The sequence below is a fragment of the Solea senegalensis genome, linkage group LG13, assembly GCF_019176455.1.
Source record: "Solea senegalensis isolate Sse05_10M linkage group LG13, IFAPA_SoseM_1, whole genome shotgun sequence".
Classification (NCBI taxonomy): domain Eukaryota; kingdom Metazoa; phylum Chordata; class Actinopteri; order Pleuronectiformes; family Soleidae; genus Solea; species Solea senegalensis.
This window is the reverse complement of record NC_058033.1, coordinates 20,321,260-20,346,690: the sequence shown is the minus strand read 5'-3', so window position 1 is coordinate 20,346,690 and position 25,431 is coordinate 20,321,260. Positions and strand designations below refer to the sequence as shown.

Sequence of the window (25,431 nt, the reverse complement as noted above, 5' to 3'; positions counted from 1 at the left end):
TACTAAATCTACTAAAGTTCTCATCCCTGTGGTGGAGTATATTAGTAATAATTCCATCTGTGCTCCGTCTAACGTGGTAAATATTGTTCTGAGCTTGGCATAAAAAAAAAAAAAGGTATAGCAACTCAAATTGTGACAAATTACAATTAGATATTTTACCAATATCGCTGTATATGCAGTGTTGTGTACATATTAGAGCCGCAACTTATGATTATTACATAAAATGCCAGAAAACGTCGTTTTTGTCCACAAAAACCAACTTCTTTTATTCTTCTTTGTTTTATGGAGCAAAGAAGCGAAGAAAATATTCCCATTTAAGAAGCTGAAACAATCAGAAATCTTGTTTTAATTCGATGAATCGAGTCATTGTTTCAGCTCCAGCACGTATGCTGTTGCTTTCTCTAGTATATTCTGAACTCGTGCGCTTTAGACTTGTGCAGAAGGTTGTGCAGAAACTCTTCTAAAGGACACAAATCCTTGGTCCTTGATTTTCTGTGTTGTTGTTTTAATAAATGACCCTCCGTCCATCTGTGTGTGTGTGTGTGTGTAAAAGCAGTCAGGCATGCTTTGCACCTGTTTAAAGTCGCTGCCAAGGCCGCGTGTGTTCTGTTTGTTTGATCCCACAGATGCTTATAAGAAGCCGTTAATGTTTTGACAGCCAGCCCCTGATAGAAGTCTATTTTCAGGCCCGCGGTGGATAACGCTGTATCTGTGCACGTCTCGCCGCCGCTGTCATGTGCGCTGATAGGTGCTACACCTGCTGTCGGTCTGTTTTCGAGGGTGTCAGTTTGATATCGCCGGTGTTTTGGCACAGTCCAAGTGTCGGAGACATAATTTACACGGTGCTGCTGAGGCTTTCCACGCTCTAAACAAAGAGGTGATCTCTCAGAAGGGTTCGACTTTTTAACGACCGAGCACTCTCAGAAAATTGCAGTTTTTTGCAGACTTCTGGGTGTGTGATGTACTTTGCTTGAAAAGGCAGTAAAATATAGAGCAGAGGAGTTATCAGGTCTCTCAGATACTAGACTAGATCTGTACTTTGTAATCCAGACAGGCAGAAATACTAATATAAAAAAGGGATTATGTACCAGATTTTCTGTATCAGCAGATATCCTTAACTACTTCAGCAACTCCTTCAGCTTTAATGGTGTGTGTTGTTGAAATAGTTATTAATTATGATGTCATTGTCTCACCATCTCGCAGGACCTCCACTCCATCTACTGCCACCTCTACCACATGGACGTCCTCTCTCACCTCAGGGAACATCAGCTAAGGTGAGTCATTTTCTTTCACACCCCGTTCACACCTGATATTAACGTCAGTCCACACAAGTGAATATAACTGTTCACACACACAAATGTTGTCAATCTCAGCATCACTTTATCAGATCAACTCTACTTGTGTGTCATGTTTATGTTATTATGAGTGCTGAGGATTTTGCAAATGCCTTTTGGTACTGGGTCGGTTTTTACTGTTGTTTACATGTTGTTCTCAGGACATTCAGGCGTCGGTGCTTATTACATGTTACACATACCACACATTTTTCAAATGTTCTGTTTTTGAAACCAGGAATATGGTTGGTTCAGTTCAGCTTAAGTTTAAAGTAATTGCTCTTCCCCTTGACAAGAAATGCCACATTTGGCGCGTTTCCACCGGCTCGACACGACACGGCACAGCACGGTTAAGTTGCGTTTCTACTAGCATTGTACCTGGTATGAGGTACTTTTTTTTAGTACCTGCTCTGGTGAGGTTCCAAGCGAGCTGAGGCGACACTATGGTCAGAGTGCCGTCACAGGAAGAGAAGTCTGTCAAGAATCCAGATGCCGAACAATGCCGCACTGTAGCTCAGTTAAAAAGACTTAACAATCCTAAAAATGCGGGTTAGTCTCCAACAATTACCAGGGAAATGTCTAAAATCTCAATATTTTACAGAGGAGTCTGGTGGATTTAGTGACAACACTGTGCTCGGCCCTGGAGAAACTACTGAACAAATTGTTTTAAGGAACTGATTCGATTCGAATGATTCATTTACACTTAAAACTCGTTTTTGTGTGTCACGGCGGTTTCATGCAGCCGTGCAGTGATGACTCCGCCCATGCTGAGTAGGTACTAGTGGAAAACCAACCTAAACCTTGCCAAGAAATTATAAACTGAATCATAAGTCATGCTGCCCAATTAGTTAATTTGAATGACACCTTTTGGTAATTGTCTTCAGTAGATCAACATTCATATTCACTATCTCTGACCAGAGAAAATGAAATGTCGTCTGGGCTGCATCCAGTAAAGTGGTCGTAATCGCAGTAGTGGGTTACCTTAACACTGAGCTGACAGACAGTAATGACGGCGTCTGAAAATGGTGAGAAAGTCTAGGGATGGATGTGTGATGTGTGTCAGAGCTGGAGATGTATTACACAAGTCATTTTTTTTTTTGGGAGGAAGTTAACATCTTTGTCGTTCTTTCTCAGGTCGATGTGTACCTCGGCGAGGTACGAGAGACACGAGGCCAACCATATCCTGTTCTAGTGAGTACACGCTGCTCTCACACTGTTCCTCTCGTTAAAATGACATTTCTGTCAAAATAGCTTCATTCGCGTGGAAGTTATTCATTAGGAAAAGTCACAGTGTGTGCTGTTTGAATCATTTCCAAATTTGGTTTATAGCATTAACTCTTGCATGGTCTTAACTCTGCTGCTTTCAAATATCTTGACTCGTGGCCGTTGGCATTAAAACTTCTATTCCAGTTCAAAACACTGCAGGATTCTTTAAATAAGATTCTGCTCGTATCTCTTTTAGTTTCATAAACATATTTGATTATTTCAGGAGGACAACGATCTAATGCTCGCGGCTCATGTCGTCTTTTCTGCCCGTCTGTCACAGAAAGTGGAGAAATGGAGTCTGAGGCACGTTTTTTTTATATATATGTAATTTTGAAATTGTAGAGAGAAATCAGTCAAGGGAAGGGAGGTAGAAAAAGAAATGAAGTGGGATGAATCATAATTGAGAGTCAAGTGGAAAGGCATCAGGGGTACGAGACGCTGAGAGATATTGAGTTGAAACGAGATTAGAAGAGAATTGGGGAGGAAATTTAAAAAAAAAGAGAGAGAAGATGGAGCAGGGGAGAGAAGACAACAAAGAAAGAATGTGCTAAGAAGGAAGTAGGAGGACGAAAGGATAATATTTGAGTGAAGGAAAGAAGGTAGGACATGAAGGAAGTGTGTGGTGATGGATTATTGTCTTCACTGCAATCTCATTAGATACTCGGATGTTTAATTCAGCATCCAGCACACACACGCAAAAGCCACTGTTGTTTATCAAGGAAGAAGAGGTGATAACGTTACCGTCGTTCAATAATGCCTCGCTCCTTCCCACTGTGGTGTGTGTGTGTGTGTGTGTGTGTGTGTGTGTGTGTATCTAATCTCCGCTCTTCAAACACTCCTGGTTTCTCCGTCTCTGTATTCTTGTCCAGTCACACGGACACAGATATGCTCCTCCTCTAACTGACCTCTTCATCATGGACCACTGTGTTTGGACTTGTTGCAGTGCAACTCAATATGAAGATTATTAGCCTGGTGTTGAGGGTAAATGGATAATGGCTATTTTACAGTTTAACATGTTAACAGTTCCACGACGGAGCATGGAGCTGATGTGCTGCACGAAAAAAGGACTGAATCTTGGGGAATAACCATTCTGTTTTTTAAGACTAATGAGTTTAGAGACATTAAATGGAGGTAACTTAGATAAGAGAATGTCATGGTGGAAACCACTCAAGGTCACCTTACAGTAGGTGATTTAAAAAAAACAGAAAAGCACAACAAAAACAAATAAAATACAGGCGATAAAAATAGAAATATCAATGCGAAAGCTAAAAAGGTAACATAGAAGGGGTCTTGCAGATAACCCAAAAGGGCCGACATGGCATGACATGACGTGACACAAAAGAGAAATAAAAACTGACCTCAATCAATTATAAAATGTAAAAAATATAGTCCCAAAAAGGCGTTTTTAACAGACTGTAGTGTTAGTGTGTTATAGAGTCTCACACCTCTGTGTTCTGTCTCTCTGGTTTAGCCCGGACAGCGTCGCTACCTGTTGGTACATCCTGCTCTCTGGATCGGTCTTCGTCAAGGAGCACATGTACCTGGCAAGATGTTGGTATGTACTAACACACAGTGACACACACACACACACACACACACACGTGTATTATAGTATATTTTAAGTGCTCACTTTGAACAGGTGGTGGCATCTGCTTGAGATTACAAATGAAAACAACCTATCTTGTTAGAGTTGTGTTTGTGTGTGTGTGTGTGTGTGTCGACAGCATGTCATAGAGTGGATCGGTGAGGCAGACATGACAGCTGAGTTGTTGGAGCACATGCTTGGTTCAGCTCACAGCTGCAGGTCACTCCTCCACTGTCATTTCTTCTGTTTTCTTATTTATTCCTGAAAAAAAATCAGGTTTTCCTGACGTGGGGGTGATATTGAACCGGGCATAGTGACTCCCTGCAGCCTCTGAAGACGAGACACTTGAGTTGCATTAATCAATGTATTTGTCAGACGCTGTCTTTTATCATCAGGCTCTCAGAGTCGTCAGAAAAGTAGCTCCTGTGTTGTTTCCTAATGAATCATTACCACAGGAGATCAATACGTGTCCCTCCATCCTCCCCACACCCACAGAATCCCCACCAGATACCTCACAAAATACCTTAAATGGTGATATTGCACTTGTTTAAACACTGGAATTGATTTGAACAGGGAAATCTGTAGCAGAAATTGCTCAAGGTCAGCGCTCACTCAACAACAATGTTCATCCTTCCTCTGCTGCTGCTGCTGCTGCTGCTGTTGTTGTTGTCGTCAGTGTGAGACTGAAGCATTGTGTGTCAGAAAAGGAAGTGTTAGTGGAAGTCAGGTACTTTTTGTCTCTTAAATAAAATTATATACGACACCTCTAACCCCCTGGCCACAAGCGAGAGAGAACGATGCCTCAGACTCTGACGTATATTCTCATTTTATTCTCATTTTTTTATTCACTAGCATAGAACCTGCTCTGGCGAGGTTCCAAGCGAGCTGAGTAGGTCATCAGACTTGAGTAGGTGCTATTTTTGTAGTGGAAAACCAACCCGTGCCGTGCCGTGCCGGGACCATAGTGGAAAAAGACCATTACAGGAAGCATCTTCTGACTTGGAGTCATGGAAAATCGTGGAATCACTTTAGTGGAACAGACTGAAATAATGCAAATGCAAAAATTCTTTCGACTGTGTTCCGTTTTCATAGACTGTTTTATTTTGTTTTCAGTAACAGCGAGGTAGGAGTCTGGGCTGTGTAGAGATAAAACAGTCAGTTTTATGTTACAATACCTGCTTTTGTCACAATATATATCGACTAATAATGTGACTGATTGCAGGGCCGGAATTAATTCAGTATTGGAGAATCGGAATTTATGTTGGGATACATTTACTTCAAAATAAACTCCTTATTTGTTTCCGTATTTGACAATAGTGAAATTGTACCTAGCTCTTTCCTCAGTGTCAGTCATGATAACATGATTGGAACTATGAGTGAAACGGGCAAAATGGAACGTGACAGTTGCTTCAGTCGCTTTGTCGTGACGACTGATCCTTTACAGACTTTACAGAGATAACAGTAACCGGTGTGTTGTTGAGGTAGTTTATCCAGCACAAAGCACCAAGTGATCAACTGGATAAAAAAAACTAGTTGGCCAACTATTAGTAACCTCAGGGCAGTTTGGACTGTGTGTGTGTGTGTGTGTGTGTGTGTGTGTGTAGCCATTCCAGTATGGGTCAGTTGATAACAGAGTGGGATGGGGGAGGGTTGTGTAGTAGTGTGTACGCCTGTGTTGGAGAACTAGTAGCAACAGGGGGGCTTGGACAGGGTCACAGAGAGAGCTAATGGGGGGAATGATGTGCATACGTGTGTGTGTGTGTGTGTGTGTGGAATGCGGAACCCCCTGTCAGAACAGTGGCTGGCCATGTGTTCCTGAGCAGCCTGCCCACTTGGAGCCCAGCAGCACATCCAGGCAGGAAATGAGCAGGCTACACACTCATACACACACACACACTTCCCTGGAGCCAGCCGACAGACAGACAGACAGACAGACAGACAGAACAGGGCAGAGCGGGAGAGAACACACACTCCTCCCTCACTTAAAGACAAACTAAAAGGCTGACTGACAGTTTCGTTACTTCTGCTTTCTGAAGAAAACTTTTCACTTAATAATATTCTCTGGAGCACACAACAAACAACACTTGGATCTTAAAAAGAAACCCCGGATAACTGGAATATTCCACTTCCCGATTCCTCCTTGTGGATAATAACATGCTGGTTATAATTTCACCTACAAGGAATCCAAAGACGTGGACCCTCAGCATTCCTGTTCCTGGTCAGTGATCGTATCGTATGATATTTGTCGCTTGTTCGCGTCTTGTCGTTGTTTTAGTGGCACAGCCACTGCAGAGCGTTCGTTTGAGATTTTTCAAAACTCCCTCTCTCCCTCGTCCTGTGTGCATTCTTCAACGCTGCATGGTCCCATTTCCTGCCTGCCATCGTTTAACCAGCTCCACAGCCCAGGAATTCCCCATGGCACTGTGGCAGGAAAGCTTTTAACAGAGCTGGGGCCTCAGCGCTCAGGAAAAAGTCGCCGTTAAAACTTGTGTGTGTGTCGTTCGTCTTTATCTACAAATGACTATCTTGAAGAGCAGCAGGCGCCTCTTTTTTTTTTCCACATGCTGTCACTCTTTTATGTTACGTTGAATTCATGATTTGATCAAGAGCGACGGAAACATAGTAAAACAAACAGTGCGGATGATATCTCCGTGTGTTTATTATAAATGAGTTTGAATCCTTTACTTCCTTTTACCTTTTATCTTATTCCTCAGGGTTCATCAGGACCTTGTTGGAGAAAGGACAGATTTTTAAGAATGGGGAACAATGAATGAAAGTACTTTGAGTCACTTGATCACTGGAGTTTAGTCGCAGCTGTCACTTTTGCTCTGTTTTGCTCAACTGATCCCATGTTTATAATGTGCCATAAGGTTTTTCCTTTTAAAAGACCCTGTTTCATCATTACTTGGAGTCTGTCTGGTTGTTTTTGAAGTGTTTATATGTGCTGGTGGTCTGTCTGTCGCATTCACTGCTCTGTGTGTGTGTGTGAGTCAGTGCGGTCAGCATTAGCCGACCAGACACTAAAACTGGGAGGAAGGAAGTTTTGGGCTTTGACAAGTAAGAATAGAGCATGTCTGCGTCAGATTTTGTGGTCTGCAGTTCTCTCGCTCTCACTTTGTTGTTGGTCATTATTGCCATGGAAACGGCAGCTAAATGAGCATCCTCCAGAGTTGAGAGCAAAGTGTACAGTTCGTGTGTGTGTGTGTTGTTTTTTCGGACTTCCTCCGAGTAGCGTGAACTTTGGCACTGTTTTAACACAGCAGGACTCTTTTTTTTGTCTTTTTGTTGAACAACAGGTTTGTTCACGGTTATTTCCACCAGTGGCAGTGAAATAATAAACATTTTACATTAGCAGCACATTATTTATTCGTTTTTATGAATCCCAAACAAACATAATAGCCTAATAAACAAATGAACAGACTAACAATCAGAGAGAGAAGCTGCTTTCCTATTTCCTAATTCTGCCATCATTCCATGTACTCAAAATGTACATCACACAAAAATTACATTTGTATACATTACAATACATTTTTATCTTTTAACCCTTTAACATCTAACCCTCAAAATGTCTTTTTTGCTTAATTTAACCATAAAAGGCTCAGAAAATGTCCTGTAACGAATTGCTTTTGTCCATTATTCCAGAATAGCGTCCAGTATCTGGCAGATATTTACAATTTACTGCATGTTAAAATACGAACAGTATGAAACATATTTACAATACAATTTTTGTCTCTCAATGTGCAAAAAAACCAAAACTACTGTATGTACAGGTGTTCTTCCAACTCTCTCCTCTCTGGCGGACAAAGACACTGATTCTCCAGCTTCATTGAAACAGCACGAGTGAAATTACCGTAATAACCACACGTCGGCTTTGACGTGCAACTTCTCAGCTTTCAGAAACCGTTGGTGTTTTTCTGAGAGCGCAAACCGCCGCGTAACTACGGGAAATGCAAAGTGTGCTCGCGTCGACAGCGATACACAAACTTAATTTAAGGGTTAATTATGTTGTATAGAAACCATATTTAAAGTATAGCCTTACAAATCAGCATCAAGCATCTTTTTAAATTATAATGAAATTTAAGCTCATTTTTCTTTGCCCTTAAGTCAATATTACTATTTTGGTCACGTCGCTGGATTTTCCGACAAGATTCCGACAAGATTCCTCAGTGTGTGTGTGTGTGTGGCCTTAGTTTCTGTGCCGGCTGTCATGCTTTATTGCCCAGGGTGCTGCAGCTGTTACTGGACCGGGGTCTGAACCTGTTCTCCCCTTTGCCAACAACTTGTTTCCGCCATGAGAAGAAGGCAGAGATATCATCACCTGCTGGAATCCAGCGCAGGCAGCGCTTCAGTGCCGTGGGAAGCTGTCGCTCGCTGCACCTACACTTAGTCACACATGTGATCTGTGAGATTTAACCTGAACTGACTTTGTATCGCACTTGTCATGCAGTGAGACGCAGAAAAGACTTAAAACAGCAGGACAATTTGAAATAAGTAAAAGGATTCTGCTTAAAACTGACAAAAATGACCTCCTTTTCCCTTTTAAAACTCAAACTGGACCTCCATAAGATAAACACAAGTGCACATGAAGCAGGAGGCTGTGTTGTGCTGACAGGGAGCATGCGTCTCGCCTCAGTGGAGTGTGGAGAGATCTGTCAGAGTTGGGCTGACCTCCATGTTAAGGGCTCTGACCAGGAAACTGCATTCCTCCCAGGAAAACCCTTAAAATCCAAGCATGCTTGGATAGCGTATGTATGGGTTTTCTTGTATGATTATGATCCAGAATATTAGAAGAAACTTTAGCACGGCAGCACCTTGGTTTAATGTTATTGGCTAATTTGTGTTAGTCAATAAACACGAGATAAACAAATAATCACGGGATTCCTGTGGCGCAGCTCCCTCAGTGATGATTCACAGATGACGGTAAACCCCTCGCAGCTCAAAGGAGTGTTTGTTGCATCCGACGCTGGCCTCTCACCTCAGTGTAGGGAGAGGAGGAAATGCAGAATTACTCCAGTGGGGGGCAATGAAATATCACACGATGAAAACATTGAGATGCGACTTAAAAAGACACACACGTCGTGTTAGAATCCCACAGTGTGGCTCCATCTTTTCTTTAAAATGTCCACTTAAGCCATAGACTCCATGCATACAGCATATAAAACTCCGTAGACCACGTTCTTTGTTTTTACTGTTTACTGAAACTTTCTTCTGTCATACAAAAGCGCATGATCCACACGAGCACAGGCAAGCCTGTTCACTGCACGGCCAATCAGAGGCCAGGGCTGACTGCCGTGATTAACAACCTCAATTAAGCACGATACAAAGAAACTGTGGAGTCACTTGTTCTTAACGGAACAGAAGACGCGGCTCTTCTGTCACAAATGGCTCTAACGTTCAGTGCTGGAGATAATATTGAACAAAAATCAGCTGTTACTGAATTCACTTTCACACCTTTGTACATTCAGTGGATGATTTTGAAAACCCAAAAGGTCTACAGCAGTCTTGCCTGATGTCCTCTGCTGTATTTCAGTATTTCAGCACAAACAGTCCTGTAGTCACGTGTATCTTAGCCAATAATTTGCTGTGCTCAATCATTTTTAGCAGATGTGTAACGCTAAAAGAGAGGAAACTCAAGAGAGCCTTGACACCTGTGCTCTACGTGGATTCAGTGCTCACCTTATTTCAGGAATTTTCTATCCAAAAAATGTGGATTCAGTGAGTTATCATATAAATAAATTCACCTCTAATGGGATCCTACTTTAGCCACAGTGAGCAATGGTGCAGACGTGCTGTAGTTATTATCTTTCCTCAACTCCGGTGACTCACAGGATGAAGCACACCGTGAATCATAACACATTATGAAGATGGACTTTAATCCGAGCTCTAAATCAAGAGGCTGAGGTTGTCAGAATAGTGTCTGCAGCGGTGCGCGATGACGCGAACGTTTGCTGCTTTTTATACGTTCCAACAAGCCGTGTGTGTCAGAACAGAAGATGAAAGGACATGCAAGTGTTTGAAGAAGAAAAGGGAAGAGCAGGAGAAAATAAAATGGGACTGGACAGTAACGGGGGGGGGATTTATGAATGAAACTGGCTCTGAGAAGAACTGAGGAATGAAAAGAGAAAAAAAATAATCAGACAATAAATGAAGAATAAAGACAACCAGAGGGAAAGAGAGTGAAAGTTAGCTCAGCTCGGCCACCATAATTAAAACCAGCCGTCCCCTCTGGTCCTTAAACAACGCTGAGTCGCCACTTTCAGGCACGAGGTGCGTTCACAGCCAAGTGTGTTCTCGGAGAACACGAACACACCGCTGAGCTTATATCGCTCTGACATACACGTGTGGGACAGTTCATGTGCTTCATTACCATATTATGCTGATATTCATATTGGAGATCATTCTTTGTGCCTTTTATTTGAATTACCTTCTGAAGTTGTAACATCTGTTTTCTCTTTTGTGAACAATAGAGTAAGTTGATATTCGTGGATAATAACAGTACACGAACATCATGGTGAAGCTCAAATGTTCTGTTTTCCTCTTCCTTTCAGGGAAAGAAAATCTAAACGTAATAATTGCTATGAGTTAGCTTTTCTCAATCTGTAAACCATTTAGAGGTAAATGTTTGGCTTCTGTTCTGCCTTTTTTCTTTTTTGGACTGTCAGCCGATACATTCCCAGAACGTCATGCCGAATCACCGTGTGATAAGAAAAGAGCAAACAGACCCACGTGGTCTCGGTGTAGAATCAGCTGCTCTCCTCTCCGACTGACGGCAGCTGAACCTGTGAAGCCTGAAAACCTTTTTAACTTCAGTTGTTTTTTTTTCTTGTGTTTTGATTACTTGATGAATGAATCGATTATTTTCTGCTTTCTTTGCTCGATATAACAAAGAAATCATTAAAACCGAATCACTTTATTCGTGGAGACATTTGAGAACCTCATCGTTTACAGGTTTGGTAAACACAGATCAATGTTTTTTCAACATTCTCTGACATTTTATGGACCAAACAATTACTCGATTATGAAAACTATCGTTAGTTGACTTTATTTCTTATTGAAAAGTATTTTGCCATGGTTTTAAAACCAAAACAACACTTGGTAAATGGACATTAGCATTCTAGTACGGAATCAAACTTCATTCTTTATTCTAGTATGCCTTGAAGTAGCTCTGACCCAGCTCGGCTCACTTCTTTCTAAAAGGTCCAGTGTGTGTAACATTAGTGACATTGAACGTAACCCTCGTATACCAGAAGGGACACCATTCATCTTTTTGGCGTGTTTCCACTGGCTCGCCTCGCCTCGGCACGGCACATTTATTGTTAGTTAGTTTTTTAGTTATTTAGCGGTTTCGAGCGAGCTGAGGCGTGACGTCGCCAGACTGACGGCCACTGATTGGTCAGCGAATGTCGTCAGAGAATCAAGCCGAACAATGCCGAACTGTCGCTCAGTTAAAAAGACTTAAGAATCCTAAAAACGGAGGTTAATCTGCAACAATTACCAGGGAAATTGTCTAAAATCTCAATATTTAACAGAGGGTGTTATTTCAGACCAGTGACTGTGTCACTGTGTGCTCCGGTCAGGGAGGAAGTACCGAACAAATATGTATCGAAAATGTAAACTGCATGTGTAACCTTCAACACAAAGGCTGTGTGTAGAGTTACATTTAATATCGGCCATCACAGTCGGTCGAGTATTGACTGTGATTGGACAGCGGTGTGGACGTCAAAGCCTTATTGATCTCCAAGCTGCAGCAGTCCGGCGGTCGAGTTCTCCCGCTCTCGTACCGACAGAGCCACGAGAGAGAGGCTCTTCCATACCGGACCTCAGTCTTAGGTTCCCTTTTAATGCGTCCTTGTGTCTCTCACCTGAGTTCTCACGATGACGACGCAGATATGGAGTGTTTCCTGAGGTCGTGTTGAAAATGTGTCGGCAGCATCTGTCTTACTGCATAACATGTTATTTAAGATGAAATGCCTTCATTAATCCCTCAGAGGGTCATTTTAAACTGACAAAGCAGCAAAAACAGATGTGGGCTTTGTGTATGAGGTGTTACCCCCGAGTCATTTGCATGAAGAACAATGGTTCACCATTCACCATAACATGCATATAAGTAGCATACTAGCCCTTTATTAGTAATTATTAAGCACTTATTAACACCTTATTCTTAATAACCTTATTTTAATAAGATTTTTCCTGCAATGAACTCCTGATTATCACTTGTTGACTGTAAATGAATGCATTGTTAATTGCTAATAAAGGGCTAGTATGCTACTTATATGCATGTTAGTAAGCACTGTACGTTAATATAAAGTGTGAACTGAACATTAATATGTGGGTTTTGTATATTTGCACCTGTGCCATTATATATTATATTTTATTCTTAGTCATTTTTGAGCCGGTCTTGATTTACTTTTACGTTTCAGGTACACAGATTCTTTGTTGGCACACACAGACTTCTGCTGTTAATTTAATTTTAATCACTGAACGTCTCAGTTCTGCGACAAATGTAATTTGAGAAGCCGGTGTTAATACTTATACGACCTGTGTGTGTTTGTGTGTTCTTCTCTGCAGTTTTGGCAAGCAGCTCGGGGGCAGGCGAGGCTGTGAATGCATCACTTTGGAGCCGTCAGAAATGATTGTGGTGAGTATTAATACTAAGTCTCTCTCCCTCTCAAGCCGCCTTACCTTTTGTCTTTATGTCCGTTTATGATTTTATTCATTGCGTTTAAGTTAAGTTGATGTCTGTGTGTTACACGTTCACCCCCTGAACACCCCGGTTCTCCTCCTCCTCCTCCTCCTTATTTATCTCTGCCTTCCTCATCCTATGTGTCCTTATACAATCCCCCTCCTTCTTCCTATTCACCGAAATCAACGCTACTTGAGAACAAGCTGTGCCCGGAGTGGACGACCATAATAAGTCAAATCCGAGACAAACTGACGAATCAGGTCATTGCTGAAGTCTTAATGAAGTGTTAAGAACAGTCTTGACGCCTTTGGGTCACATTATTTGAAAGTTTGACTGTGAATAATGGACATCTGACACTGAAATACAGTACGTCATGCAGCATATAGTCTGGATTACACAACTGCAAATGTGGAAGTGGGGAAAGTAGAGAAGGGAAATGAGTAACAGTCTGAATTTTTCATTCATCAAACACATCCAGAGAAATAAAGACCTTCAGCCACTAAACTCTGGAACCAACCGTTCCTTTTTTGCACATTGCAAAACAACCTTGTCTAAAGCACCGTGACAAATAGATTTTATTTACAACAGCGCGGTGTCAGAGCATCAGCTGTGCGCTCTCCCTCATTCCCCCGCGTTTCTTTGCTTAAACGTCGCTCCTCAAATCCCCGTACAGTGCTTTTTGTGTCCTCGTGTCGGCAGAGTTGTGATGAGTCAGCCGAGGTCAAGGCTGCTGCCGCAAACTCCACACTGACTGTTGCAGAGACACTAGAACATACAGTAAGGAAAGAGGGTTCTCATAGTAAGGTGTGCTTTCTGCAAGGCATTCAATCGTGAACTACCCCCCGTGGGTCCATTCAGAGGCTATTGCTGCTGCAGGAGGAGAGGGGAGCGGTGGGTATTGATGATCTTCCAGCTTCGATCGTGCAATGCTGTGTGAATGTGAAGTTGTTTTAGTGTAGAGAAACGGTCAGCCGTGCAGCTCAGGAGCAAAAGAAACAAGATTTTTAAGGAAAGAAGAACAAATATTACACGTCTTAATTCAATTTGCCTGTGTTTAAAAGAAGAAGTTAGAGATTTTGGTAGCAATAGAGAAAGAAAAATAATATCTACCAGTAGTAATAAAGCATCTATAAACCATCAGGTTTGTGCAAAGTAAAAACAAAGTTTCAGTTTATTATATAAAGGATATCATTTGCAATCTACAAATTGTGTGCAGTTTTAGGTTTTTGTGCATAGATTTGGCCGTCGCCACTGAGTTGGAGACGTAAATGAAATAATAAAGTGCTGCAGCAGCTGCTTCTTTCTCTTATTTGGAACACTCGCAGAATAAGACGACGTTCAGGTATCGATCTGCAGCACTCTGGAACAGAAAGGTTTAAAAAAAAAGAACGACAAAGAACATATTATACAATATCGCCTCTTTTTCCAACGTCGGAGGAAAAACACATGAAATGATAAAGAACCTGTGTGTGGAGTGTAAATTTACACTCACATGCCTGCACACACACACACACACATCAGAGTGGAAGAGACTGCGGTTTTAGCCACACTGCAATGCAGCCAGTCAGCTAATGGGCACCATGGGAATAGCAGAGGGAGTGTAACTTGTGGCTGTTGTCATGACTCTGGTCACAGGATGGACAGGAGTGACATTCATCGAGTAACAGGGTAGTTGTTGTGTTGTGTGTGTGTGACTGTGGGAATAGAGGGCAGAGTGTGTGTGTGTGTGTGTGGAAGTCAGTCGTGGGAAAAGGGGGAGAAAGAAACGTTTGAATGGAGCAAAAATATGTCGTCTATAACGTATGTAAGAGGACGTGAAGCTCGTCATGACAGCGTATTTAGATTAGAGCTGAAACAATTACTCTGAAGCTTTTTCCGTGATTAAAGCGAGATTTCTGATCGTTTCAGCTTCTTAAATGTGAATATTTTCTTCATTTCTTTGCTCCAGAAAACAAAGAAATCATTCAAAAGTGAATCATTTTGGTTTGTGGACAAACACTGATTGTTTTTTATCTCTTTCTGACATTTTATGGACCAAACGATTACTCGTTTATGAAAATAATAATTAGTTGCAGCTCTACCCGAGTTCAATTCTTATTGTAAAGTGTTTTGCCAAGGTTTTAAAACCAAAACAACACTTGGTAAATGGACGTTAAGCATTCTCGCAGCTGTTTACTCAGCAATATTCTTTATTCTTTATTCTTCATTCTTTAATATGTAAAAAGCTCAAATTGTGGAAATCGAAACTGTTTTTTTCGATTTTGAAAGTATTCGTTAGTTGCAGCTCTAATTTAGATGGACATGAGATACTAATTAAGTTCATACTTCTATTTATCTATTTTCTACATCATCCACTAAAGTTGTTTTTATTTCGAATAAGAGAGTTACAGTTAAAATCAAGCCATGCTTTTGGAGAATTTCTTTCTCTCCTCCATGACTTCCCTCATCATCATCATCATCATCATCATCATAGACACAAAACAACAACAATCTGATCTCTGAGGCCACTCCGAAAGGTTCTCACTGGAACCAATTCTTCATTCCCATCCACATCACCAGTTCAGAACCTAAAGGCAAGAGTAATGGATGCTAGTGTTGTTGGTCATGGGACACGGAGAGGACATCGTCGTTCCAACAGCCACAGAGAGAGCGAGCGATGTACGCACTTCCATGGTCACAGGATAGACACGAGAGTCTCGTACATTTCTAACCTTCCCCCAGAGGAATTTCCTGTGTGTGTTACCTTCAGGCTCTTTCTCTCATGAGGCTCATTAAAACGGGGCAAGATGACACTTTTTTCTCGCTGTGAGGAGGGACACATCGATACTGCATTACTGCCCCCCCCCCTTTTACGACAGTTATTTTGTATTTTATCGCCGCGCTGTCCCTTGTTGCAGCTTTTTCTCGCAGAGTCCTTTTTTTTTTTACAGCCGCACAATGCTGCAGTTGTTCCGGCAGAACTCACTCACTCGCTCACGCCGGCCTGTTCCTCTGTCGACATCGTGTCGTAGTACAAGGAGTAGCTGTTACGTCCCGTTTTAGTAAAATCGTCGAGTGACGCCGAGATAGACAAACATGGAAGGTTTGCGCTGTGTGCCGATGACATCGGATAATCCCATCCAGTCACAGACATGAATGAATGATTTAAAGTGAAATCATTTAACACAATTATGCCAATAACTGAAGAAGGAATAGGCTGAAGCACGTGGCTTATTTTTGCCCGTCCTGTACTTATAACACTAGGAAAAACCAAGAAAATCATAAATGTAGAGAAAATACAGAAAACAGTGCACGTGCAATGACTTTCACTTCATATTGTAAGATGTAATTATTTTAAGATAATATAAGATAGATACTGACACACATCTACATCTTGCTCCGATAGTATCAAACATAAATAATCCTCGTAGATTATAATTTCCTTCTCTCAATTTAAAGAAGGAAGAGTTTCATTCACTGCACAAAAAAAGAAGACATTTTTACATAAAAAAATCATATGAATAACTGATTAGAGGATGCCAGATAACTATTATTCTAATTGCTCTTTTCTGAAGTTTAATTATAGGATCGAAGTTTAGTTTAGTGTATGTGTTTCCCCAAATTTTGACACAGTATGACACACAGGGCTTTACAAGTGAACAATACAAATTCCTAACAGTTTTTGTTCAATAAATCCTCGTATAATTTACGTTTAATGTGTTCTATGTGTGGTTTAACACTTTTTAGCTGTAAAAACATCTTGGAACACTGTTGCATAACATGTTTAAACTGCGTAACCGTGCTGTCGTTGTAAAGATATCTTCTGGCTCAACGTTACGCAACGGAGCAAGAACAACAAACAAATTCTTCCTTTAACAACAAGAAGAAAAAAAAGAAAAGAAGAGATTACAGGGAATGAATTGTATGGCCGGAATCTGTGTTCTGTGCTGAGGATATTTGTGTATTTACGGTTTCCTGGAGGAAACTGTGGCCTCAGTGTGTGCTCTGTGCGCGTGTCACACAGCGAGGGAGAGCGATCATGTGAGTGTTGAGCAGCTGAACTATGTCTTGAACTCTTCAGATGAGTACAGCTCTCATTTGCGTCCGAGACAGAAAGACAGACAGGAAACACAGGAAAAACCTTTTCTTTTCACTTCGTTTAGTCATTCGCTTTCATGTGCGGTGGACGCCTGCCCAACAGGATGTAACGTGTCAGGACTTTTGAAATTTTGGACACGGTGTTTGTATTCGACTTTCCATCCCCTTTTTTTTTTTTTGTGGTATTTCCTGCTTTTATGTGTCGCTCCGGTCCCGCGTCTGCCTCAGGATGAGTGTGCTCCGCTGGCACCGGCTCTCTCTGCTGTGGAAGAACTGGATGTTCAACCAGGAGCCAGTGGAAGAGCAGGGCCAGCTCTCAGAAGCTGCCGAGCAAGAAGAAGCAGAGCCGGAGCACGGCTTAGACTTAAAGAACTCGACAGATGTCAGGACCCAGATTTTGGATTGTAAGAATCAGAAATCAAAAACTGCGAACCAATGCGTGGGATTTACCGATCAGAACTCGGTCCGTAAGTCTGAAGTATTGAGACGCAGCTGCTCTGAACCCTTCTCCAAGACGTCGGACTGCGAGGATCAGTGCTCCAGCTGTCCTCACACGCCCGAAAGTCATAGCTGCAAATCCCACAGAAGCGGCTGCTCTGAGGAAGGTGTTGACTCTGTATTACAGGTGGATAACAGCAGCGAGGGGGACGACAGCTTTCTGCAGAGAGAGGGATCCCAGCGCAGGTCCAGGCGGCGCTTCAGGAGGGTCAACCCCAGAGGAGAGCGGGAGCTTATCACTGACGGCCAGGAGCCCGCCGGCTACAACACGGTAAGAGCAAAACCTTGACTTGGAGCTGTGGCTTATATCTGTTTTTCCTTGTTGAATGCAAGTTAGATCATATTAATGAATGAAGAGTTAGGAGAGCACTCGTAGCTGTTCACCGCTGTCCTGTAACGTGCTGTATTTTACTGGCGGTGCTTCGTTTTCTTGTGAAATCTCCTGCTCTGAAACCTTCAGACACGAGGACAAATGAGTGCTTTCATTGTGAGACACTGGCAGATCACATACGTTAGAAAGAATTGCTTAAAGCTTCTATTTGACAAAGCTTTTTTTGTATGAGATGCATCAAAGTCTTTTTACAGGGGTTTTAAAGACTAAAAACTGTTACAATGTCACTTTCAATACAAGTTAAAGGGGATTTTATGGGGACAAAATCAAGGTCTTTGTGGTGGGATTTCCCAAAACAAAGTCTGAGTGACAGAAGTGCAGAAACTGTGTGCGTGTCCCTTTGTGCAAAGTTGAGTTTCCCTCCCTATGATAGGATCACCGGGCCAGCAGTGTCAGTTACAATTTTGACTAATCACCAGAAGCCATGCTTTGGCTCACACACGCGCACACGCGCACACACACACACACACGCACACGCACGCACAGGCACTCAACTCATGCAAAGCTCCCCAGAGTGTTACAAAGGGGGTTTAATGGGAAGCTGAAAGTGTCCTCTGCCGACCCCACCTGCCGCTCTTATCGCTCGGTATTTCTCGCCTCGAATTCCACCACATTCTGCACCGTGACTGCGTTTATTATTATTGTTATTATTATTATTATTATTATTATTAATAATAAAAAGGCCAGTCACTCTGGATGTGCTAACACAGCAGTACTGCAAAGCAAGCGGGATGAGAACAAGCAAAACAGCGCAACTAGAAATGGAATAGTAGACACTTAGTGTGTGTTATTCCTGCGTTACATCGGACGCTGCTGTGACGTGTATTACTATCATACCCTGGTCATTGTGAGGCGAGTGAATGGGGCCCTTGACATACTTGCTTTTCTTTTATTAAATGAGAATATAGATTAGACGACGATGATGTTGCTCTCATGTTACCGTTTCACTCACACACACACACACACACACGCACATGCTTTCTCTTCTCGTCCTTCTCTCTTGTGATGAGGACGCAGAGGATAAATGTACTGCACTTCGTGCAACGTGAGTCACTTCTGGTTCGAGCACCTGTTGTTTAGAAACCGGCAGTGTTGGGAAAAGTGGGTCATTTTGAGGCTGCCACACACACACACACAGACACACTGCTGTCTGCTGACACTGTGGGTGGCAGATAGGAAGGGGGGGGTGGGTAACTGTGGAGTAAACAGATGCATGGTATGAACAACAACTGACTGGTTAACAAATGGGTATGAGCACAGGTGAGTTTTCTTCCATAAATAGGAAATAAAAACAGTTTCTTTCTTCACAAACAGGGAAGAAGAATCTTGTAAAGATGTAAATCCTTTGTGGTCAAACCTCGTTGCTATGGAAATAAATCCATTTTTACTCACAATTGTTTGAAGAAGTAATCAATTGATCATCTCATCGACGAAAGCAAATCCTGCTCTCTATCGTTGGAGACTCAGACATCTATATGTATCATTTAATGCACGTTACACATGTATATATAAAACTCATACTCGATCACACTTACATGCTCTGTGAGAGCTGTTTTTTGTAGCCCCTAATAACATCAGTGATCCATTATCTGTGCTCTGCACTGGTGTCTGGTATCTGTCTGTCTGTCTCTCTCCTTCTCCTTCTCCCTCTTAATGGCTTGCTCCAGAGTGAATGAAGTTTTGGAAGCGATGAATTGAGTGTAGATGAGACGAGGACAGACGAGGACAGACGAGGACAGACGCAGCTTTGACTTAAATAAATGAATCCCACTGACGGCTGAGGCAGAGAAACACAAAGACTTTTTAAATACGTGTTTGTTGGGTTCTGTCTTGTCTGACTCTGCTTGAATCGATCGTCATAACTCACCGCGGGGATTCACTAATGACTCATGAACCAAACACACGTGTGCACATTCAGGACGATGCAGAGAGTCACTTCATTAAGGCTTCATTAAGATGCCTCGCTGGGTTACTGTGTTTCCCTCACTGGACAGATGTAGTGTAGATGGATAAAGCCATAACCTCATTTGCTTAGCAGGGGGAAACCTGTGCGAAGGGGCTTTTACTGCCAGGCTACACCGCGGCACCCCGGGATCTTTAATTTACATACAACACTAGAATGAAAATCAGCTGAAGTTTAATACGTGGTATTTCCAGGATGAAGCCAGTCATGCACTTTAAACACTTCTCTCTGTGTGGTCGGTCGTACTCGAGAATGAGGGATTGTTTTGTTTTGAATGTCTTCTTTTTTTTTTTTTGATGTCGTGCGAACATCGCCATCTGTTTTTGGAAGTCTTTTTGAAGCATGAGCATGAAGCAGCATCCTCTGTCCTCTGTGCTGTTTCTGATGCGTTAACGGAATGTCAGCACGCACCGGAAACACCATGTCTATTGCAGTGTCTGTGGTCGGCTCGCTTCCTGTGGCAGGAGTTACAAACATCAGACGTCTGACTCTCTTTTCTTTTTTTTTTCCTCCAAACACGTTTGCATGCTACTCAGCTCCAGCAGGTTCGTCGGCCTCCATGAAAATGACTGAACCTCGTTGGGGAGTTTGGTAACAGATGCTGAAGAATTTCTAGGTCACTCTCTTTGCCGTAGTCATGTTCCGCGTGCCCTCCTCGCTCGATATCACAGGGTGTGTTTTGATGAGCGAGTAGAAATCTCTGCACACAAAAAGAATCAGGTCGTCGCAGTGAAATAGGTCACGGTAATCATTTATTATGTTTAATGTGTAGCACATACAGGGCTCACAGAGGTGGGCTTTTTATCAGTGAGCCTGATTCGGGAGATTCAGAATTCACACAATATGCAACAAATTAGATTAAATGGATCATAATTAGAGAAATGAAATGTGCTAAAAAGATAAAAAAGGAATAATAATAATAACAGGGCTGCATCTAACGATTATTTTCGATTAATGGAGTAATCGTTAAGTTAGAAAATGTTGATCAGTGTCTCTAAAATCTGGAAAGATGATGTTCTCAAATGCCTCGTCTTGTGGTCTTGTCCAGAAAACAAATAATTATTAAGTTTTTATGATTTCTTTGTTATATGGAGCAAAGAAAGCAGAAAAATCAGAAAACTTGCTTTAAACACTCAGACTTTCAGCCTTAAATAATAATAATAATATTGCACTAATTGTATAAAACCTCCAGAACAACTTTAGGATTGAATGGCTTTAAATTAAAGCAAAATAAAAAGCACATGAACACATTTGCCCTATCATATTTTACCACACATGACACCACCTTTCCGTTAGTGATGACTCGATCTCGACGTGTTAAATTTAGTGAGATGGCGCGTTTGTGCTTTGTCATGACTCAAATTTCCCTCGTGTCACTGCTTATAGTCATCAAGCGGTGAACAAGTCACAGGAGTGACTCACGCTGTGTCATGATCGTGTCAACGCAGTGTGAAGAGTACAGTAGAATCGGCTTTCCTCCTCTGCTCATGTGTGAAGGTCACTGGTGAAGCCGCTGGTCGTTGGTTAAACTCGATCTCGTTGCAAGTTTCCCTTTTTGAATTTAGCCGTGGACTTGTCTGAGGGAAACGGCGAAGCAGCGGCCACTGTGGTCGTCTGTTGAAAAAGAACATTTCCTGTGCCGCGAGTGCTGATTGTGTTGGCATGAGCTCAGTGGTGTCGGTCGGGTTTTATTGGGTTTTGCTTGGCACTGCGGAGCGGTGAAGTTGTGAACATTCCCGTAATATTCCTGGCTTCATTTTCATTGTCATTAGCGCGCACGTGTGTGTATATGTGTGTGCGTGTGTGTATATGTGTGTGTATGAGTTCATGTTTTTGAAAACCTGCAGATGTGCGAGGTCTTCCCCCCGGACTTCTGAGCTCTAACTTCAGATTTGGAGTGCTGAGGAGTTGATGAAGGAGAGAGGAAGGTTAGCGACCGGCCTGGAAGGTAATAGAAGTTGACAGGTGACCAAAACAAATGGGTGGGTGTACGGCAGCAGCAGCAGGATGGTGATGATGATGAGGAGGAGGAGGAGGGATAGAGGTGCAGGGCTGGGGGCAGATGGGTGAAGGTTGTGGGAAGGTCATGACGGCGTTTAATGAGGGAGAGGAAGGATGGAGGAGTGAGGTTACGGGGGACGGTCAAGGTCAGACGATAAGGTCGAGAAGGAATGGCTCCACTGTGGTTAATAGTGGATTTATACATATGGGCGTATCCTAACTTTATTGGTCTGTAAATGAAGCAGTTTGACCCAAAGGCGTTGTTCTTTGGAAAGCTACAGACCAAATCGAGGAGTATTTTTCATCCAGATAGCCGGTGGGGTTTCGGTACAGCGATCACGTTGCGATCGATGACTTCTTTACGTTACTGAAAAAACCCTCAAGCTCGACGTGGAACACACACACACATACTGTACTCAAACACACTCTCAAGTCTGCAAATAGCCACGAAAAGGTGGTATTCTTCAACATTTCTGCACGGCGCTGCACGTCACTTATTTGTGCACGGTGTAGAGCGGTAACCGTCTGTGACAGTGCCGGTACGTTGGGCAGCACAGTGCAGCAGTGGGGGCACTTTTTGAGACTGTTGTCGCTGCTAATTTTAGGCATTACATCAGCGCCGCTAAGATGACAACCTTGTTGAACTGCTCCATCTCTTGTCCTCCTCTGCACTGCCTCTGTCCTCCGCTGTGCTTGACCGTCACCTTCAGGTGAAACATGACATATTGATTCGCGTTGGTTTTCGGTTTCTTCTTCACTTGTGTCTCCAGGATGCAGAGATTTTAAAAACCGGACCCTAAAACCACTTCCCTCCTTGTTTGTAAACGGCAGGTTTGGGTAGAGGTGCAGTTTCCTAACAGTGGAAATAAACAGACGTTGTTCTGAAGACGAAGCCTTGACTCTCTCTCTCTCCCTTTCCTCTCCTTCACCTCGCGAACTCCCGCTTGGCAGCTCTCTCCCTCCTCTGCATCCCGCCCCCTCTTTTCCTCTGTTTGTCTAAATGTTTTATCTACTCTTCTCTTACTCGCTCTCTCTCACTTACACGGACTCCTCTGACTCACTGTCTCCTCTAATTTGCGTTCAGTGCGTCTCTCACCAGTCCTCGGCCCGCACGTTATCGTTTCTTCATCTCGATGACGACCTTCTCGCGATACATTTTTGCGTCCTGTGTTACGTGAGACCCAATTTTATACAGGAAATACGAGGGAAATGACATTAACATATCTCGCTATTGTATGTTACTGCTCCCTACAAAGAGAGTTGTGACCTTCTGAGTGTGATTTTCAGGAGTCGAATCATCTTCGGCTTTTGCAGTTTTCCCTTTTTTGCGTCTCCAGCTCTTTTTGTGCTCTTTTTCAATCCTCCTCTGTGGGGACCAGTCGGAAAGGGAAGGGCCAGTTTAAATGGCAGGAATTCCTGTCCTGTCCTGTCACACACATGCAAACAAACACACATTGTGTATACACGCACAAATGATGAGCTGGCTGCAGCCATCACGTTCTCATGTCTCTTTGAGTGGGCTGCAAGTTTATTGTTCTATCTTTTCTAAACAGTGGAGCCGACATGTTAAGAGATTTAACCGTTTATTACCGCATAACTGACACAGATTTTGCATTTTAATCAAATGTGGTGAGGTCTTATCGATGGAGAAAGAGTTGTTGTAACTGCACCTTTACACGAATACATCGATTAACTCTCCTGTCATTAGCTGCGACGTTAAAGGGAATCTGTCAGACTCTCACGACCGTCGATGCATAACACACCAAGCAGTGAAATACGTGGCTTTTTATTACAACTCAGCACTTCTCTGTGTGTCTCTGTCTTCATGCACACATGCAGGGCAACACTGCTGCTGCTGCTGCTGCTGCTGCTGCTGCTGCTGCTGCAGTCAGCTGACTCGGTTTAATTAGCCTGGCAGAACTGATTAGCTGTGAGCACACGCACACATGCACAGATTTCATTTGTCTACTTTATGCAAAAATGTAAAGTGTGTGTTTGTGTTGAGTGTGTGCGTGAGAGTGAGTGAGCTTCTGTGATTAACACACACACACACGCACAACCACATACCCACACACAGGATGTGCGCGTGTCTGTCTGTCTGTCTGACAGTTTGTTTTGGTGGCATTTCATACCCTCTGGTACCTGCTTGACTTTCTTGTGTTTTCCAGAAACAGTTTTGATATCTTTCACCTTTTCTGCTGATAACTGCAAGCTACACACACACACACACACACACACACACACACACACACACACTGTTCCCCGCCTTGATCCGTCTCACTTTCTGTCTCTTCCGCTTCTCGCTCTTTTGATTTATTTATTTTTAATCTGAAGTCTAGTGTATGCATCGCTCTCTCGCTCTCTCTCTCTCCTCCCCCTCGACGTCTCCATTAAACCCTCACCTGACATAACCTGGATATATGCACACAGACGCACGCGCACACTGCAACCGTGCACGTCTGTGTGAAACAGGAAGCGCTTCCTCTCTGATGTGCATCCTGCCCCATGTTTTGCAGACATGCCTCATACCCCTGATGCAGAAAAAGCATGCGTGCCTCTCTGCTTTTGCAGCTTAAATCAGGTGTGTGTCACACAAGAGCAGACTCCCTCTGTGTCTGTCTTTCTCGCCGTCTGTCTGTCTGTCTGCGTTCCGTCCACACATACATGTCTCTGTGTCTCTCCCTCGCTCTCTTGTGTACACAACACTCCTCTGAAGGCTGGGCTCCATGTGCTTGCGCCTGATTGGCCGGAGAGTAAAAAGATGATGTCATTCCTAGTCGGGAGGTGCGTATCGTTTCGCATACACACACATAGAGAGGGGAGAGAGAGAACGGAGGGCAGGGATCCTGGTTCACACAGCTGCTGCATGCAGAGCGAGAGTAAAAAAAAGCAGAGAGAGAAAGAGGGAGGGAGGGAGGGAGATGGAAACAGAGGCAGAACAAAAAAAAGAGCTATTTTAAGGCAAATGTGATGGACAGACATGGCAATTGTAAGTTGGGGAGGAAGGTGGAAGATGGAGGGGAGACAGGGTAGACAGAGAGGGAGGGAGGGAGGGAGGTGGCTCAGACCTGAACTGAATGAAACGAGTGGAATGGAGGAGATCCTCCTCTCTCTCTGTGTCTGGCAGTTGGGGACCAGAGAAGCGTCACCCCGTCAAACGACCAGACGGCTTCCTGTTCTCCCCTCCTCTCACATCTTTGTCGAGCATTCATCGCAGTTTCTTCTGGACATTTGATTTTTAAATGTCACTTTTTAGGCATAACTTCCTTTAGTTTGTACCAGGAAATCAGCGGTTAATAGATTTGGGTGAAAAATTCTAAGTCATTCTAACTTTTTTTTGGGTGACAACGTCCTACATTTGATGCTTTGACAAATCACACTCAGAAATCCCAGACTGCTCAGCGTATGGAGTGATTTATCTGCAATCACAGTGCCGTTTATTACACATCAAATCCCGTCGACTGTGTCACAAATCCTCCAGGAGGGGGAAAACTCGCTCATTATCGCCTTGTGCTTTTGTGTCATGTGTTTGCAAAAAAACAATGCCACCGTCTGTCCCTGGGGGGATACATTTGTGATTTATGCACCCCCACTACCCCCTTTTTCTTTTTGTAATTTATGCAGGACGCTCACAAA

General features: G+C 43.0%; 1 protein-coding gene across 9 annotated transcripts in view; it reads left to right on the top strand.

The window, feature by feature from the left end:
• rapgef6 (Rap guanine nucleotide exchange factor (GEF) 6) overlaps positions 1 to 25,431 on the top strand; it is a 103,518-nt gene that overhangs the window by 25,380 nt on the left and 52,707 nt on the right. For 4 of the 9 annotated variants that reach the window (XM_044042993.1, XM_044042989.1, XM_044042990.1 and 1 more), the window contains exons 2-6: positions 1,204 to 1,274; positions 2,466 to 2,522; positions 4,069 to 4,152; positions 12,751 to 12,820; positions 17,568 to 17,711. In XM_044042993.1, coding sequence (XP_043898928.1) covers positions 1,204 to 1,274; positions 2,466 to 2,522; positions 4,069 to 4,152; positions 12,751 to 12,820; positions 17,568 to 17,711 — 426 coding nt within the window. Of the gene's footprint in view, positions 1 to 1,203; positions 1,275 to 2,465; positions 2,523 to 4,068; positions 4,153 to 6,316; positions 6,401 to 12,750; positions 12,821 to 16,619; positions 17,712 to 25,431 lie in introns of those variants that run through there. The other 5 variants (XM_044042985.1, XM_044042987.1, XM_044042984.1 and 2 more) reach the window with 3 other exon arrangements.